At 35.0% G+C, this 17,139-nt stretch overlaps 1 protein-coding gene across 7 annotated transcripts in view; it reads left to right on the forward strand.

Moving 5' to 3' along the window:
• Positions 1–17,139, forward strand: part of LOC118191559 (uncharacterized) — a 369,008-nt gene that overhangs the window by 326,993 nt on the left and 24,876 nt on the right. For all 7 annotated transcript variants that reach the window (XM_035362356.2, XM_085812153.1, XM_085812149.1 and 4 more), the window contains one exon: positions 2,086–2,300. In XM_035362356.2, the coding sequence (XP_035218247.2) occupies positions 2,086–2,300 (215 nt within the window). The remainder of the gene's footprint in view (positions 1–2,085; positions 2,301–17,139) is intronic.

Below are 17,139 nucleotides of genomic sequence, written 5' to 3' on the forward strand. Positions count from 1 at the left end.
AAAAGCGATATTGCTGTTGAATTGAATTTTATGGTTTAAGTGCGAAGAACATGATATTTAATAAATAACGGTAACACACAAAACATTAAAAAAAAAACCTTTGGACGTAATGTAAAATCTGAAAATCTTTTTTTTTTTGGGGGGGGGGCTGTTTGTTTGTTGTAAAAAGCTCAACGTGAACTTTATTTTTTATTCGAAATTCAGTTAATAATTTTTCTTATCCAACTTCTTTTAACCGAATTTTATATTTTTACTAAAATATATTATTATATATAAATATATATAATAAATATTTATTTATTATTTTACATATTTTAGTCATTAATATTGGAGACAATTGCTCCAATATTAATGCAATTATGGTCTTCATTTTTCAATATGTTTCTTCTGGTATATCCCTTTTTAAATAATTGTATTGTCCTTTAGTGATATGCTTCAGTTATGTATACATCTTGATGGAAATGCTTTCCGTATTCATAATATAACGACTTCTGGAGAAGCAACTAAGCTGGAATCCAGAAAATGAATCTTAATCAATTCAGTACGCCTTAATGCTTTGTATCTTTCTAGAAACTCTTGATTAGGTTTTTGTAAACTTCTGCTATTAGTTATATAAGAATCTAAATTTGTTTCTTAATCATTTTCCATCTCTCAGAATCAGTTTTATATCAGTTCCGGAATTACTCATTTATTATTTCCGGTACTTCAAAATCAACAGTCGTGCCGTCCTTAAATTTAGTGTTGCCAACTCTTGAAAACAAAAACTATTCCTTTTCTTACCCATTGCATTTACGAAGTTTTTCTTCAGGTCTGGTTTGATGTCGAGAGATGGATGGTATACTTTTCTGAAGATGTAATAATGAGATTCAGAAATTACATTTTTAATTTCCAGAATTAAAAATATAATAATCCATGTCTTTCTTTTAGGCTAGAATTATTTAAATATTATGTTGGTGTTTGCGCATACTATTTTGCACAAAATGCAACACAACTCTTTTACGTAAAGTCGTAGTTCAAGGAATAGAGCTATTACTTTCAGACATCATATTTTCTCTACTTTATATTGCTTAGCGAAAAAGATGCACTCTGTTTTTTGAGGTTGTATTGCTGCTCCAAAACTTCAAAAAGACCAAAATGATGGGGACAGAGTATGTTCAAGATGAGAAAGGCAATCAAATATATATTTGCATAGAATATTAATTAATATTTATAGGAAGTTCTGTTTCGGTAAAATGCAATTAGACTGAGAATTTTTTTTTTTTTTTTCATAATCGGCATTATAAAATACTGTTACGAATTTTCTATATAAGTAAGTAATTGTGGTGAAATTTTAGTAATTTTCTGTACAATGTAAAATGTAGTAGTAATTTAGTAATTTTCTGTATAATTTTATCAAGCTTGAAAGAGACGAAGCTTTGCCAGAAAAATAAGAATACAGAAACAAGTCTATTATCTAAGTTGCCGAGATATCGCCAAGGTTGGCGACTGATTTTTGTCGCCAAATTGGGTGAGAAAACACTAAAAGTCGCCAAACTTGCTAACCATCTGGTGACATTTCGGTCCCGTGCCTGTATAACTAATTGATGCTGTAATTAAATAAAGGTAATTGATCCCTGTACGTAACGGTAACCGTGTCTGGCCTTTAGATACAGAGAAATTGAAGGTACTAGAGATTTCTCGGCGGCCGGTTGAAAACTATACAAGACTGGAAAGAGTATCTGCTCTCAGTTATTATTTCAGAGCTGAATTCGGAGTATTGAAATATTCGTGAGGTTTGGTGTGGTTTGAACAGTGCTATATATAAATCTAATACATATCCTAAGTCGCGCTTTTGAGACATTAAAAACGGAAGCTGAATTTCGTCAGTCGGCCCAGTAGAACGGGAGATATCGAACTGTCCTTTTTTTTTGCGTAGTATACATAGTCTTCTGTTTATTTTTAATTGTACTTATTTATTTTTGATTGAATACGATGGAAGTTATCTTTGTATCTTATGTATTTATAATTAATGACTATCACTATATTATTTAAAATAAACTTTTACGCCAATCTTTAACTGAAGAATCATGTTTTGTCTTTGAATAGAACAAACCGGGCCTCGAGGAGGCCTGCATCCGGCAACGAAGCCGTCGAGGCCCCCCATGTGGTTGAGCAAAGCTGAACTCACTCAAGAAATTCAACGCCTTGGGAACCTGTGTGAAGCCCGAACAAAAGAGTTGAACCGTTTGAAAATGGAAACTAAGCACGTGACCGTCGGCTTCGACGCCTTCGCTTCTCTCTTCAAATATATGGTGGAAGATGTAAGTTGCCATCAATTTTCTGTTCTTTATAAATTAAGTTGCACGAAATGGTGGTTAAATGTGCATAATTCTTAGGATAACCTAGAACGTTTTCCTCTCTGCAGTGTTAAGAAAGATTTTTTTCAGCCATGGCAAGTCATGACGCTTTCATTTTTCGGAAAGGGGGAAAGAATTGGAAAAAAAAAAAAAGTCTTTTAACGTTTTCAAATTAAAAAAAAACAGAAGTATTTCAGAATAAAAATAGTAAACAGTAGTAGTAAATTTTGTTGCTTTTGTATTTAATTTTGAATCTGGCTATATCATTATCACCTTGAGTATGTCATGATTCGTCATGTATGCGGGAGAAAGTGGTGTACCACCAGAGTGCCTGTGTCTAGGATCCTACCCCTAGGTGATTTCGAATTAATACATATACAGTCAAAAGTCGTTAATTCGGACACCCATAATCCGGAATGATCTATAATCCGGACCTCAAAGCTAAAAACTTTCTGCGCATGCGCCGCGTCGGCACATGCACACAGGCGTTTTACGCGTGCGCGTAAGACCTTGACTACTGCGCATATGCGTGTGCGCAAGTGCAGAATACGTTTTCGCCTGCGCGTTTAATGTATAACGGACGGTGTAAGCTAAAATTATCTAATTATCTATTTCAGTTAATGTTAATGATTGCGTTGTTCCTTAATCTTCGAATTGGATCCCGCTTATTATTTTTTGCAGAGAGCAATTTTATAAAAGTAAACTTGAACTTTCGATTATGTCAAATAGAATTTCCGATGCTGGAACTTCCAAAGGATCTACAAAATGAAAGTATGTTTCGATGTCCAACAAACAAAAAGTGGAATTGCTTCAAAAAATGGATGAAGACATGAAGAATGTGACAGAGAGGTTAGTGAAAACGAAAAAATTTCGATTGATAAGTTACTCGGTATTCTCGGCACAGCAATTAACGGGCCTTGAACAGCGGAACTTTGTAACTGAACAAGAAATTATGTCTTTTTATAGAATTAAAGAGAAAGTATTATCACATAAAATGAAGCAACTTAAACAACTTACATTGAGAGAACTGTTTAATAAAGTAAACAAATAAATATTAAGCTTTTTTTTTTTGTAAATTGTGATACCCTTTAGATCATAATTGCTCTTTATTTCATAAATTACGGTTTCATATTTTTAATTTTAGAATTTCGGAATGCCATCTTACCAGATTTAAACTGATGATCTATAATCCGGAATCGCCGAAGTCCCGACGAGTCCGGATTAACGACTTTTGACTGTAATAATTCGTCATGCTAAAGTAAGATATTGGGCATTCCACTTTACTTCAGACTAAACACTACGTGCCCAATCCAACCGCCGAACCAGGCCCAGTGGTTCAACCCCTGCCCTCGCACATTGAACAGGATTGGCACCATCACCATAAAGGGCCGTTCCCACTAGGGTTTATCTGAGCTGCGGTCAGTTCCATGTGTCGACTAGCTTCGCTATGTCTGCAGTTCAGATTTTTCAACAAAACTGGTTTTGAAGATGGGTCGGCTAAGTCAGTTTCTCCGTTACCTCAGACAGGATTCGTAGCGGTCCTTACAAGTGCTTATAAGTCCTTATATTTGAAAATCAAATATAAAGGCCCTTATAGGTGCTTACTTTTTCTTTAAAGCCCTTATTTGTTTTTGTTTTTGCTGCTTTTTTTTTAATCCTTTGTTTTTAATGAACGCGCATTTTTTCCCCGTACCTAAGACGAAACTAAATAAACAACTTTTCTTCCTTATATGCAACGTCAGATGGTGAATCATACTCCCGGAAATTGCTTTTCCCCCGTTCCTCTGCATTAACGTAACCTGTGGTGCGCGCAAGAGTACAGACAGGTGCACGTCGTTCTATTGGTCAAAGAATTGCAAAAACGGTAGAAAATTCCGGTACATTCGGTATTCTTTTCCTCCCACCCAAATACTACACACGTTTGAATTTCTATCAAGATTTTAATAATTTCCATTCTCGTTCCGCGTGGTCAGTTTATATTCGCGTGTTTATTGTGATCGTTATGCTTATATTATGAGCATATGTATGAATATTTATAATAATATAGTTGCAGTAACTGCTGAAGTATAGATAAACTTCCAAAAATGGGTGTGTTTTTACACAGATTAGCTTTCTAAGGAATAATATTCGGAATGGTTTAAATAAAAGGAAAGTAATCGAATAGTCAAAATAATTTCATTTTCTTTGCCAATACATTATACAGTATGGAGGTTGGGAGTTTCTCCGCAAAATCTCTTAATATTGAAGCAGCGGACTTTTTTTTTTGTCACTGTCCAATCTGGATTGAATAGGACTAAACGTTTTTGTGGTCTACCCAACCCAAACGAAGATTGATTCTATTCCGGAAATTTAATACAGTCTGTTGAAAATTAGAATCAGAAACACCCCAGATTAGTAAGTCTCTTTCTTTTCCTTTATTTAGTTCTTTATTCTCCGAATACCGGCAGGTGTTGATTCCGATTGCGTAATATCACATATGGAAGAATTACGCCGCACGTATTGCGCAATAACGTTTGCGGTATTTTGCATTGATAATTAATTTTGATGTTCAGTCTGAGATTTGTTTATGAACACTTAAAAGAGTTTTACTGTGCTTTCTAAGCAGAATATTTCTCAGTTCCTTTGGTTTTTATATGATGCACATATCGAAATGTCAAAATCATTTATTTAGCCTACATTTAAATCTAAAGAATGGCTACAGTCTCCCCCACTCCTCTTTTTCCAGTTACTATCCGGAATATTTGGGCATTTCCGATTATGCGGGTTAGTTAAGCTTTTACTGTTAAAGAATGACTGCATGAAGCAATTTCACGTCTTCTGATTTCAGAAATGTGCCTCTTTTTTACTTAAATTACTTTGTTTGGGATATATGTTAAAGGAAAACTGTTATGGAATGAAAATTTAGAAAATGTTCAGAATTTTGATTTAAGTTAAATTATTTAAATATTAATATGAGTGGAAAAATAAATTGTATTTATTATTAGGTGCTAAACGAATACAATTATTATGGCTTATTATTATTTATTTTCTATATTTTCAACTGAAATATCATCATTAAATTTTGTAATATAGTTTAGTTCTGCATAGTTTTTTTTCCTCTCATTGTAAACTAATTCTGTAAATTGAACTGTCATTTAAAATTAAAAAAAAAAAAAAAAAAAAAAAAAAAAAAGTTTATTGTTTTCCATTGTTGAGGTAATGCTCATTCTCGTAATAAATATTGCATTGCTCATATTTTAAATTACAAATCTAATTTTTCTTTTAAGGTTATGCAGTTGTGTATAATGTAATTAGACAGGTGCTTATTTTTTCCTTAAAATGTGCTTGAAAAGTGCTTATAGGTGCTTATTTTTTTAACTAAAGTGTGGCTATGAACCCTGCTCAGATGAACACCAGAGGGAACGTGCCTTAAGGTGACACTTGTCATCTATCTGCTACCTGCCAGTCACACGGGCTGCCTGTTGCTCAAGGAGATTACCCAAAAACACGGAGCGCCACCCCCAGGCAACTACCCGGGATACCACCCCGGGCTACTGGAACAATTTAGGATGTGCCAGGTGCCAGACCCACGGGTCGACTGAGAAGTGATCTTTCAGATGCTTTATACAGCCATAAACGACCCACATTATTGCAGGAAAATATTCTTCAAACCATAATTCTACAGCCACCAGCTTGAAGAATTATTAGGCATGGGGGGGTCCGTTAGTTTATTCTATTTGCACCATAATCTGCCTCTGTCATCTGCATATCATGCATATATGCTCATGGAATGTCCACACGTTTTACTCAGAAATTTCAACCTCAAATTTATAGGTGTGGACATTACACAGATCATTCAGTTCCTAAGTACGATAACTCAATATTTATTCTTCCAAAGAAGTCCAATGATATGAAGAATGACAACTGAAGTATTCATATGCACCAAGTCGCCAAAATATTAGAGACACCCCCTTGATAATGTATTGATCCAGCTTGAGCTTTGATCGCAACCGATGTCCCGTTGAGGGTGGACGAAACAAGGTGTTGATGTCAACCCTAAGGCATACTAAACCTTGCTGTCGTAATGGAAGCTCTAATTTCGTTCAGATTGGATGGTGGTGTTTGAAGGGATTATTACTATTTTACCTAGAAATGCTAAATGGGACTGAAGTCATAGCTGACTATGGAAATAATTTAAATTCCAAATCTTGCTCTTCAAGCCAATTTGGGGTAGATTTAATCGGCAACAAGGCACATTTTCTTGCTGAAAGTGACCATCCGTAAATAATAATAAAAAAAAATAAAATTTTAAAAAATGCCTTTTTCGACGTAATATAAAATCTGAAAACTTTCAGATTTTTAGACCAAAGGGGCTTTGTCCCTGAGAGACTATTGTTTTTGTTTCGGGATTTTGCGTCAAATCACTCTGAATGTCCGTTCAAACTGTTGCCATCCAATATTATCGCCCTGTGTTATATGTGAAGAAATTAAATAATGAAGAATCTGCATAAATGTATGTATGTTTCTCACATTGTGATAAAACTACTGTACCTAGAGTCATCCAATTTTGAATGATGCAATCCTCATGCGAATATGGGCATCCGGAAGCCCAAATTTCAAATTTGGAATTTGTTTTATTATCGATTTCATATTTTGCAAAACTTTATAATGAATTTCTGATTAACAAACTCAAGGATTTCAAACTGAGCAATGGGAACGTTGCACACACACACACACACACACACAAAATTATCTCCAGCGCCGGAGACTTTGTATCGTAAATTCTAAAAATATGCTCAATTTAAAATTTTTTGTGATATTGCTCTTGAACTGAATTTTATAGTTTAAGTGCATAGAACATGATATTTAATAAATGAAGGTAACACACGTGTTTTGGTCTCCTCGGTGATTGCGGCGATTTGTGCCCAGAGGGCGCACCGCACAAGGAGTTAGTTGCATTACAGAACGTGAGGAGAGTGGACGCGCCAAAATGTCGGGCATATTACCGCTAATTGAGGTACCGTATATACCCGCGTATAAGTCGACCCCCTACTTCGACATAAAAAATTCGTAGAAAATAAGAAACCCGCGTGTAAGTCGACCCCCCCCCCCCACACACACACACTTCCAAAATCGATCGAGAAACTTCGAAACATTTTTTTTAAGTACTACATTTATTCAAAATCATCTGAGAAAAAAAAGTAAATATAGGATAAAAAATACCTTGGTAAATAAACAAAATCAAAATCCTTCAACGTCCGATTCATGGTCAGATTCGCCAAACATTTCATAGAACTCTTCTGTCGTCATTGGCTCGTCATCATACGTATTTTCAATCTCGAACTCTGTATTGTTACAATCACTACTAGAGCCTTCGTCGTCATTTTCACTTTCAAAAACAGCATCATCTTCCTTGCCGTCTAGTTATAATCATTTCAGAGGGTATTTCGTTCCAAGCATCTTTAACCCACTGAGCAATTAATGTAATATCGGGCTTTTTAATGTTGCCTCCCTTTGTAAATGTTGATCGACCAGAACTAATCCACTCTGCCCAATATTTTCTAAGATTTACTTTGAAAGGCTTATTGAGGCAGACATATAGGGGTTGAATGACGGATGTCAACCCTCCCGGAATTACGGAATCCAAAACGCAGGATAATTGAGGAAAAATGATCGTATATAGTAACCTTCTAGAATTTGTTCCGGAAAAGATTCGCGTACATAAAATCTATCTGCACTTTCCCTTTTTAAAAGTTAAAAGAAATATTCAAAACTGTTCAGTTATTGCGTGGGCTATTTTTTTAAATTTTGACGTGTATGCCTGTTAACAAAAATATTTCATGAATGAACAATAACTATTATAAAGACTTATTTGTATGTAAAAACTATCTGCATTTCTCTTTTCTTGGCGTGTTGGCGAAACTTTTTTATTGCTCGATATTGATCGGTTATTCGGGGGCCGAAAATTTTTTGGTTTAATCGAAACTTAATCTAGTTAAAGTATGAAACTCTGTGATTAGTTTGACACATAATTTAAGTCATGAAATTACTTCAAGTAAGTGACTTATTTGATAAGTTATCCAATTTGAGTGCGGGAAGGAAACAACTGCATTATATAAAGAAATTTTTGAACTTTCGATTCTTTTAATTTTTTATGGCCCCACGTATAAGTCGACCCCCCACTTTGAAGTCTTTTTTTTTTGTCCAAACTATCTCGACTTATACGCGGGTATATACGGTAATTGCATCGTATCTGTCAGGTGGCAGAAAACTAGTATGATGTATCAATTCACATGCCAGGTGGCAGAATATGTCTATCATGTACATGCCAGGAGGCATAACGCTTGTAAACATGCCAGGTGGCATACGACTTGTAAATAAATTGTAAGTAAATGTACAGTAAAATATCTTGGTGCAATAGATCAAGGAACACGCATCAACAACCTTCTGATCATTTGGATACGTACATTTTTACACGAAATGTTGAAAAAACGCCCCTTTGGACGTAACTTAAAATTTGAAATCTTTCAGGTTTTCTTTTTTTTAATATTATTATTTTTTTAATTCTACCCGACAGGGGTATTTCTTATCACATCAGTAGAAACAATAGAGGAACAAGATCATCACATTATCACCGTCGCTACTTGCGAAGGCTCTGCCCACATGATGCACTGAAAAAACATTTTTGGCCTTTAGTTTAAAAGTATTTGCTCACCCCTAGTGTAAATGCTTATGAAGAAACTTCTTATATAAACATTTAATTGATGCAACAGACCCAACGCATTATTTATCTTGTTAAACGCCTTCTAGAAAGGCTTTTCCTTGACAGAATATTTTTCTAAAATTCCCCGCCCCCCCTGTTAAGAAGTTTGGTTTCAGTTATTAAATCACGAGCGTATTTGCTCGTTAGGCGTCATTCAGACAGTGGTATAAATGTCATAGAGTCATAGTCATATCCCATAAAATGCGGAAGTCCCTTTCACACCTGCAAGACAGTGTCTAAGCTGGAGCTAGTTAGAGTAGCTAAATTTGCGCATGCGTGGATGTGCCTACAGCTTTCCCTCTCTGTTGTCTCGCTCAGTTGGTTTAAAGCTTTTGCTCTGATTGGTCAACTCTTATACCAAATCGGTATAAAGCTGAAAACATCGAACTTTATTCCAAAACCCCTAAACCAGCTTTTGTGACGTAACAAGGTTTGGTTACGTAGCAACGAAGCTCGGCTTAAACCAGTTACGACATTTATGCCAACGTCTGAACAGAGCCTTAAGCTGCATTCAGACGACGGTATAAAGGGCATAAGTGTTTTAAGCCGAGTTGGGCGTTGCTAGGCAACCAGTCTGTGCTACGTCATAAAATCTGGTTTGGGGCTTTTGGCATAAAGTTCGAAGTTTTCAACTTTATGCCGATTTGGGATAAGCGTCGACCAATCAGAGCAAACGTGCGAAACCTGAATGGGAAAACAGAGCGGGAAAGCTGTAGACACATCCACGCATGCGCAAATTTAGCTTGTCTAAGCGGGTGCTGCTTTAAACCCTGTGTCGCAGGTGTGAACCGAATTCCCGCATTTTATTCCTTGTGACTATGCCTCTATGACATTTACTTCACCGTCTGAACGCAGCCTTATAACCCATTTTTCAAGATTATAATTCTATTCTTCTGTTAAATTTTAGACATACATCACTACTTGGAGTTGGAAATAGCAACAATTAATTGTGATGTTTGAAATGCGTAATGGCGCCCATCCGGGCTAGTGGTTAGTGACGCCAACTGCCGTACCGAAGGTCCCGGAGGAGATGTGGATGTTTGTAAATGTAAAGTGTTTGTGCGGCTTGGGGGCACTCTAAATAGGTTGCGAGCCGAAAGTCCTCTCGAGAGGTTAGTGGTAGGTGAAGAGGGGTGAGAGACCCTTCGCCCTCGGGGTGCGTTCCATCAAAATTAGAGCCGGAACTGGATAAAGTCGTAGTGTCAGCTGCATTGTGCTCAAGGCTCTTGCCAACGACAGGCGCAATCTTGCAGTCCTTGCCACGATGGTGGGCTTGTTCTGACGTCACTGTCGGACAGGTAAGATAAGTAACAACAACGAATGATATAGTAGATAATAGGACTTGTATAATGATTACCTGGCGGAAATTACAAGCACCTCTGATATACTTATTCTTATATTATGTAACATTTGAAACTATTCCGTTGTCTCTTTTACGAAAGGGAAAGCTTTACAACGTGTTAAAGCCTCCCCTCCCCATTTTTGTTTGCTACAGAGAATTCAGTCAAGCTCTTTCCATTTCCGAAAATGATAATATGCAGCAGATTAGATTCCAAGAATGTTGTTTAATATGTTTCTGCGCAAATATTCGTCTCAGCAACAAGCTCACCAGGGTTGAGCGGTAAAACCGCGGAACTCTGGTATTTCGACTCGAGTTCAGGTCAAAGCAATTGTGCTGGCTGCATGGGAATATTCGTGGTTTCCTCCTGTCATGTGTAATGTGAATACGAGCCAGCTATCCTTTAAAAGATTTCCACGAAGGCATCTCTTCCGTTAGGCAGATAATATTCAAATGCTTTTCCCCAATCTAAATAAGCCATTCGCCTAAACAATACAGTTACAAAAGTAATCAAATCAAAATGCTTGCAAAAATAATATATGTTTTAAATCTTCTGTTTGATAATCCTTATTCTTCACTATCTTTATACACCGTAATTTCGAAAACAATAAAAGCTTTCGCAGTGTCGTAAGAGTTATTTTAACCTATTCTTATCGAACAGCTTTCCAAAGCCTAAAGAGGTTGAAGGTCAACGTTTGGACGCTTTGTCTTGCTGCAATTCTACTGATTGATCACACTGTGTGTAAAGAGAAGCGTATCATAGTTGGACATTTAACCATAATTTTGACTTTGGGTCTGCAAAAATTATCCAAAAGGCTTCTTCCATAGGTGAATTGGATTTTCTTGAGGCTTTTCACATTCACAAAGAATTAGCAGGTCTAGTTAATGATTTGAAGTCCAATCCAGTCCTTCTTAATGCCTTCAAAATTCTACTATCTTAATTCAGTTATTTTTGCCGATAGATGGCGTTACCTCCTCACGTTTGGTACTACCAGAGGGTATAAAAGCCGTTCAGTGGTTGCTTTCCATTATTTGAAGTTCAGATTTTGAGCGTGAAGGTGCATTTGCCCCTCGCTCCCTATTTTAACTTCGCTAAACTTTCTTGTCCTTTTTGCTTGATCAGATAGCCTGGCTCAGTAAAAGTAGGTGGCCAGTGCAACTCTGATTAAAAATCCAGTTATAACCACGTGCAGTGCTGATAAGGACCACGTGTCTCTGAGACTCCTTCTCCTTTATTTTCTTCTTTCTAGATATTTCTTTCTTCTGATGAGGAGGGACCTTTAGCTGCCCTCGAAATCGATTGAGTGTTTCATTATACTTACGCTAAATACAAGGTTGTTTTTACGATTTTGATTAAAGAGAACGTATTTCGTATTTGAAAATTGGGTATACAGTATGTTTTTGATAATATGTGGAGTTGATTTTAAAATTTTTCTTCACATTCTTTATTTTTAATTTGACGTTATAGGAAAACCCAGCAACAATCATAAATGAATAAACCTTAGGAAAATTTTCTGTAGATGCCTTGAACCATGTTTTAACATTTTTTTCTCCACTTTGATGACAATAAATGGATCTCTTTTTACTGCAGTTGTTTAAGTACAGCCAAGATTCATCTATTGTGACAACATTTTCCCATTTTTGCCCGGATAAATGTTTCCCTTAAAGAATTCTGCAGTTCGGCAATATGCCGTGGAGAAAGACAATACACATTTTTTTTCGACTTTTTAAGATTCATATCGACACTAAGCATTTTAATGATTTTGCAACTGACGGATTTTCTTTTAACGTTAAAAATCTTACTTTTGCAACCTTCCATACTTTAACTTGACGGATTTTCTTTTAACGTTAAAAATCTTACTTTTGCAACCTTCCATACATTATGTTTTCTTCTTGGATGCATATTTGGAACAATTTATTCCACTTGAAACTAAGTTTTGATATTTTTCCCTTCATTGTTGACAACATTACCTATCGTAGCTTCATATATCGAAAAAACCATGGCTTTCACAACACTTTTATTTCCTTGTACGAAGTAAAAAGGAAGTATTGTAATCGCGAAAAGTTTCAGGCAACATATTTCAATGAAAATATCCATTTTGACCGCTTTCGAATGCAATTTAACGATGTATTTCCATGATATCTGTATGTAAGGACAGAATAAAACACTCTTTTCATCCAAAAAAATCATAAAACTGCTTTAAAATGAATTCTGAAGAGAATTTTTCATCGCGTCTGTACGAACGTATGTACGTATGTATCTCGCATAACTCAAAAACAAGTAGCCTCAGAGCGTTGAAATTTTGTATATAGGACTCCTATATAACAGTTAGATGTGCACCTCGTATTTTGATTGCAATTGGCCGCGCCAAACGTATATAAATATATTTATATATGTATCCCTCTGTTACCCGGCTCAGTAATCTCAGTTTCTTTACTCTTATATGTTTGTAAATTGCATTTTTTTTGCTTTAAAAATGATTGAATTATGTTGTTCTTATCTTCTGGTTAAGGTTTTTATGCCTTTAGTAAATCTGTATGCAATATTTTTAGAATTATCAACAATTTTAAAGTTGTTTAAGTGCCGTTAAGCCTAATAATTTTCTTGATGGCGGCCACTGCTTGTTTACATTTGAAACAGCAGAGTAGTGGACTTGTTGCCAATCTAGAGAAACGTAGCTTCGCAACAACAAAGATAACGCCTTCATTTATTATTGCGAATTAAATCACGCTTAATTAAATCATCCTTTCTGCAATTTTTTCGAGGAAATAAGTGTTTAAGGTTTACTTCGTAATTTTTAATACAGATATTTTGAGTTTTTATGTATTTTTGCCTTGTCGCGAAGTGAAAACTGAATTAATTGAATGAGAAATACTCAATCGTCTGTGAAAAACGTTTGCGATTTTGTTTTGTTTGCTTAACTTCTTTTATACATCGTTCTAGCTTTATTATAGTATTTGAATAGAACATGTGGCAACGATTCGATAATTCTTTAAATGATATAAATTTTGTGCATTCTGAGTTATAATATGAACGAAATATAATACTGTTATGTGAACCTAGCGCCAGAGTGTCGCTATGGTAAACAAATACTAGAGTAAATTTTAAATAATGCATTTATTCTATTGTGGTTTATGCGCTGTCGGCGAAGTAGGTTTAATTCATTCCAATAAGTTTAAACGAAATGCAAGAAAAAATGCGTATAATTTAATATTCCGTACAAGGAAGTCATGTGGTGTACACATCAGATTTTTTAATAATTAGATACCAATAATTTTCTTCGGCAAGAACATAAAAATAGCCTTCCACCCATTACTTCTTTAAAGCAACAATTTGCATGAAAATAAAATTGTCAAGTAGCAGACGATAATTTATTCTTTCAAAAATATAGTTTGCATTGAAACAATTTCTTCTTTCTTCTTCTTCTTCTTTTTTTTTTGGGGGGGGGAGCGAAAAGGCAGAGCAAAATCGTCTGAAAATGCGCGAGTGGCCTCTTTAGCATAATCTAAAAAGAATGTTTTATAAAAAAAGTACCGCTCAAAAATAATTCTTCCACATTTTCATTTTGGTAAATTTTGATATCTGCTCTGTTCGCCACACGGCTAGTCATGACAATATTTACGATATAAATCTGCTGAATTATGGACTTACAGATGAGATGGTAGTAGCAGTACTTTACCGTAAGCGGTTGAGATAACGAATTTTAAAACCCGGTGTTGTTGGCTTACTCCAGCAGAAAAGTCAAACAGGGATAGACAGCACTATCTAAAACTGTTCTGTAGTAGTAGTACATGAGATTAGGGTTCGCTATTATGACAAAAATAACCGGTCTACCCAGCTTTATTCAGGGAATTCAGAACTTCTCATTAACATCTTTGTGTTATTTGTTCATAAAAACAAGTTGTTTCGCGTCATTTTAATATCTGAATCATTTCGATATTTGCAGCAGTTTTGGAATGCTTGTAATCTCACATTCTCTATGTAAACGTCCAGCATTAATTAAATAAATGTTTATTGTAAATTATTAGCCTAAAGGGGCAATTTTCCCAGAAACGCTATTATTTTCGTTTTGGTATTTTGCGTCGGTTTACTATAAATGTCGGTTCAGTTTTCAAACTGTTGCCACCGGACATTATCGCCCTGCATTATATTTAAAGAAATTAAATAATGAAGAACTTCCATAAATGTATGTATGTTTCTCGCACTGTGAAAAATCAGATTTCTATTAGAGATTTGGAATTTCGAATAACATAGTCCTATAGCCGAATATGGGCATGTGAAACCGGAATTTGTTTTATTATCTATTCCATATTTTGTCAAACATTAAAGAATTTTTGATTAACAAACTCAACGATTTCAAAACGAGCAATGAAAGCACTGTACGAAAGGGGGGAAAAATCTGAAAGGTTACAGATTTTAAATTACGTCCAAAGAGGCGCTTTTTTAACGTTTTGTGTTTTACCTTTATTTATTAAATATTATGTTCTTTACACTTAAACCATAAAATTCAATTAAACAGAAATGTCGCAAAATAATTTTAAGATGATCCTATCTTTAGAATTTTCGATACACAATTCCGCGCTTTGGAGATAAAAAGTCCCCCCCCCCCCGCGTAGAGTGTTGCCATTACTCGCTTTTAAATCGTTGAGTTTGTTACTCAAAAATTCGTTGAAGTTTTACAAAATATAAAATCGATCATAAAACAAATTCCAAATTTCAAATTTGGTTTCCCACATGCCCATATTCGCAGTAGGATTACGTCATTCAAAATTCGATGGCTCTATGGACCGTTGTTTTATCACAATGGGAGAAATAGACATACATTTATGCAGATTTTTCATTATTTAATTTCTTCAAATATAATGCAGGACTCTAACATTGGGTGGCAACAGTTTGAAAAGTGAAATGGACATTTATAGTGATTCGACGCAAAATCGCAAAACAATAGTTCTTCAGAGACAAAGTCCCTTTGGACTAAAAAACATTTTTATCTCCCGTACGCGAAACTGTGTATCGAAAATTCTAAACATATGCTCTTTTAAATATTTTGCGATATTGCTGTTGAATTTAATTTTATGATTTAAGTGATATTAAGTTAAGCATGATATTTAATGAGTAAAACTAACACACAAGACGTTAAAAAAAGCTCCTTTGGGCGTAATATAAAATTTGAAAGCTTTCAGATATTCTTCTTTACTTTTTTTGTTATGTGTTTTTACGTTTTAAATTATTTTATTGCAATTAGTACACATCAAAGTATAAGTTATTTCTTTAAAAATTTTAAAGTTGTCTTTAGAACCCACTATACGCTTCCTTCTAAGACTCTTAAATTGAATGGAATGACTGGTTTTACATTTTAATGCTTACCTTAAAGCTTTGAAATGAGTTTGCCATGTCAAACCATCGGTATCACTCTGTAAAGAAGAAACTGCAAAATTTCTGCAAGCAGGTTCTGGTCGCAGCGAAGTGATGATTTTGCTGCTCTTAACTTTTTCAACAAAATCGTATTATCTTTCTACATAATTATTATTATTATTATTATTATTATTATTATTATTATTATTATTATTATTATTATTATTATTATTCACTGATCCGAAATATTTATTTTCCGCTTTTAGCCTGACGTAAAATATGAGAAAATAATTAAGAAGATGCCTGCAAAATTAAAATAATATTACTTTATACTAAGTACTTCTGAGGTAATCTTGGCAGTATATGATGATAGCATGTGTGTTTCTTAATTTAACTGGAAAATGATAATGAGATACATTCCGCTGACCTCATAGATCACGTGATTTATGTATACCTTTCGTAAACAAACAGTGCAGATGACCTCAGAGATCACGTGACTTATGTACAGCTAATGCAAACAAGCAAGGTCATTCTTCCTCTTCTTCTCTTGCGGAATGTATCTCATTATTATTTTTGTTAAATATCTGAAAAGAAACTTCCTTGCTGTTTGTTGCTTTCAGTTCACACATTCGGAGTCCCCCCCCTCCAAAAAAAAGTCACTTTAAGAGAAGTATTAATAGCAAACTTTGTGCACAAGCAATTTAAAAATAAATGCACAGTTATTTTTCAATAGTTCTGTGAGGTATTTTCTCTTTCATTTCCACATGCCTTCTTCTTGTAATTCGAAGAACACTCGACGCGCGTTCGAGTTTCTGCGAGGGCACTGCGCATTTTTCACCTCTTCTGTCTCAGAAAAACCGAATGACTGTATAAGTCTTTTCTTTATTAGATAAGTGCAAGAATCTCGATCGCATTAATTTGCTACCTCCCCCCAAAAAATTGCAGCAATTTTTACTTCCTTGTACGAAGTAAAGGAAGTAGTAATCATCAAACTTCTTGGGTGTCATATTTCAAAGAAAAAATCCATTTTGACCACCCTCGAATGCATTTGAACGATGTTTCTGCGTGACATCTGTACGTGCGGACAGAATAGAATTTTTTTTTTTTTTTTCCAAAACTGTTTGTAAAGTGGATTTCAAATGGATTCAGAAGAATTTTTTTTTGGTGTTGTCTGTATGTATATACGTATCTCGCATAACTCAAAAAGTTGCCGTAAAACCTTAAAACTTTGTCTATGGGACTGTTACAACATGCAGTTGTGCATCTCCCTTTTTTGTTACAATCGGCTGCGCCAAACGTGTATATGTATATACATATCCATCCTCTTACATAGGTCTATGAATAATTGTTTTTATTCAAATACGTT

Source organism: Stegodyphus dumicola, chromosome 2 (genome assembly GCF_044657685.1).
Source record: "Stegodyphus dumicola isolate Sdum_Otavi_A_Nest chromosome 2, ASM4465768v1".
Lineage (NCBI taxonomy): Eukaryota > Metazoa > Arthropoda > Arachnida > Araneae > Eresidae > Stegodyphus > Stegodyphus dumicola.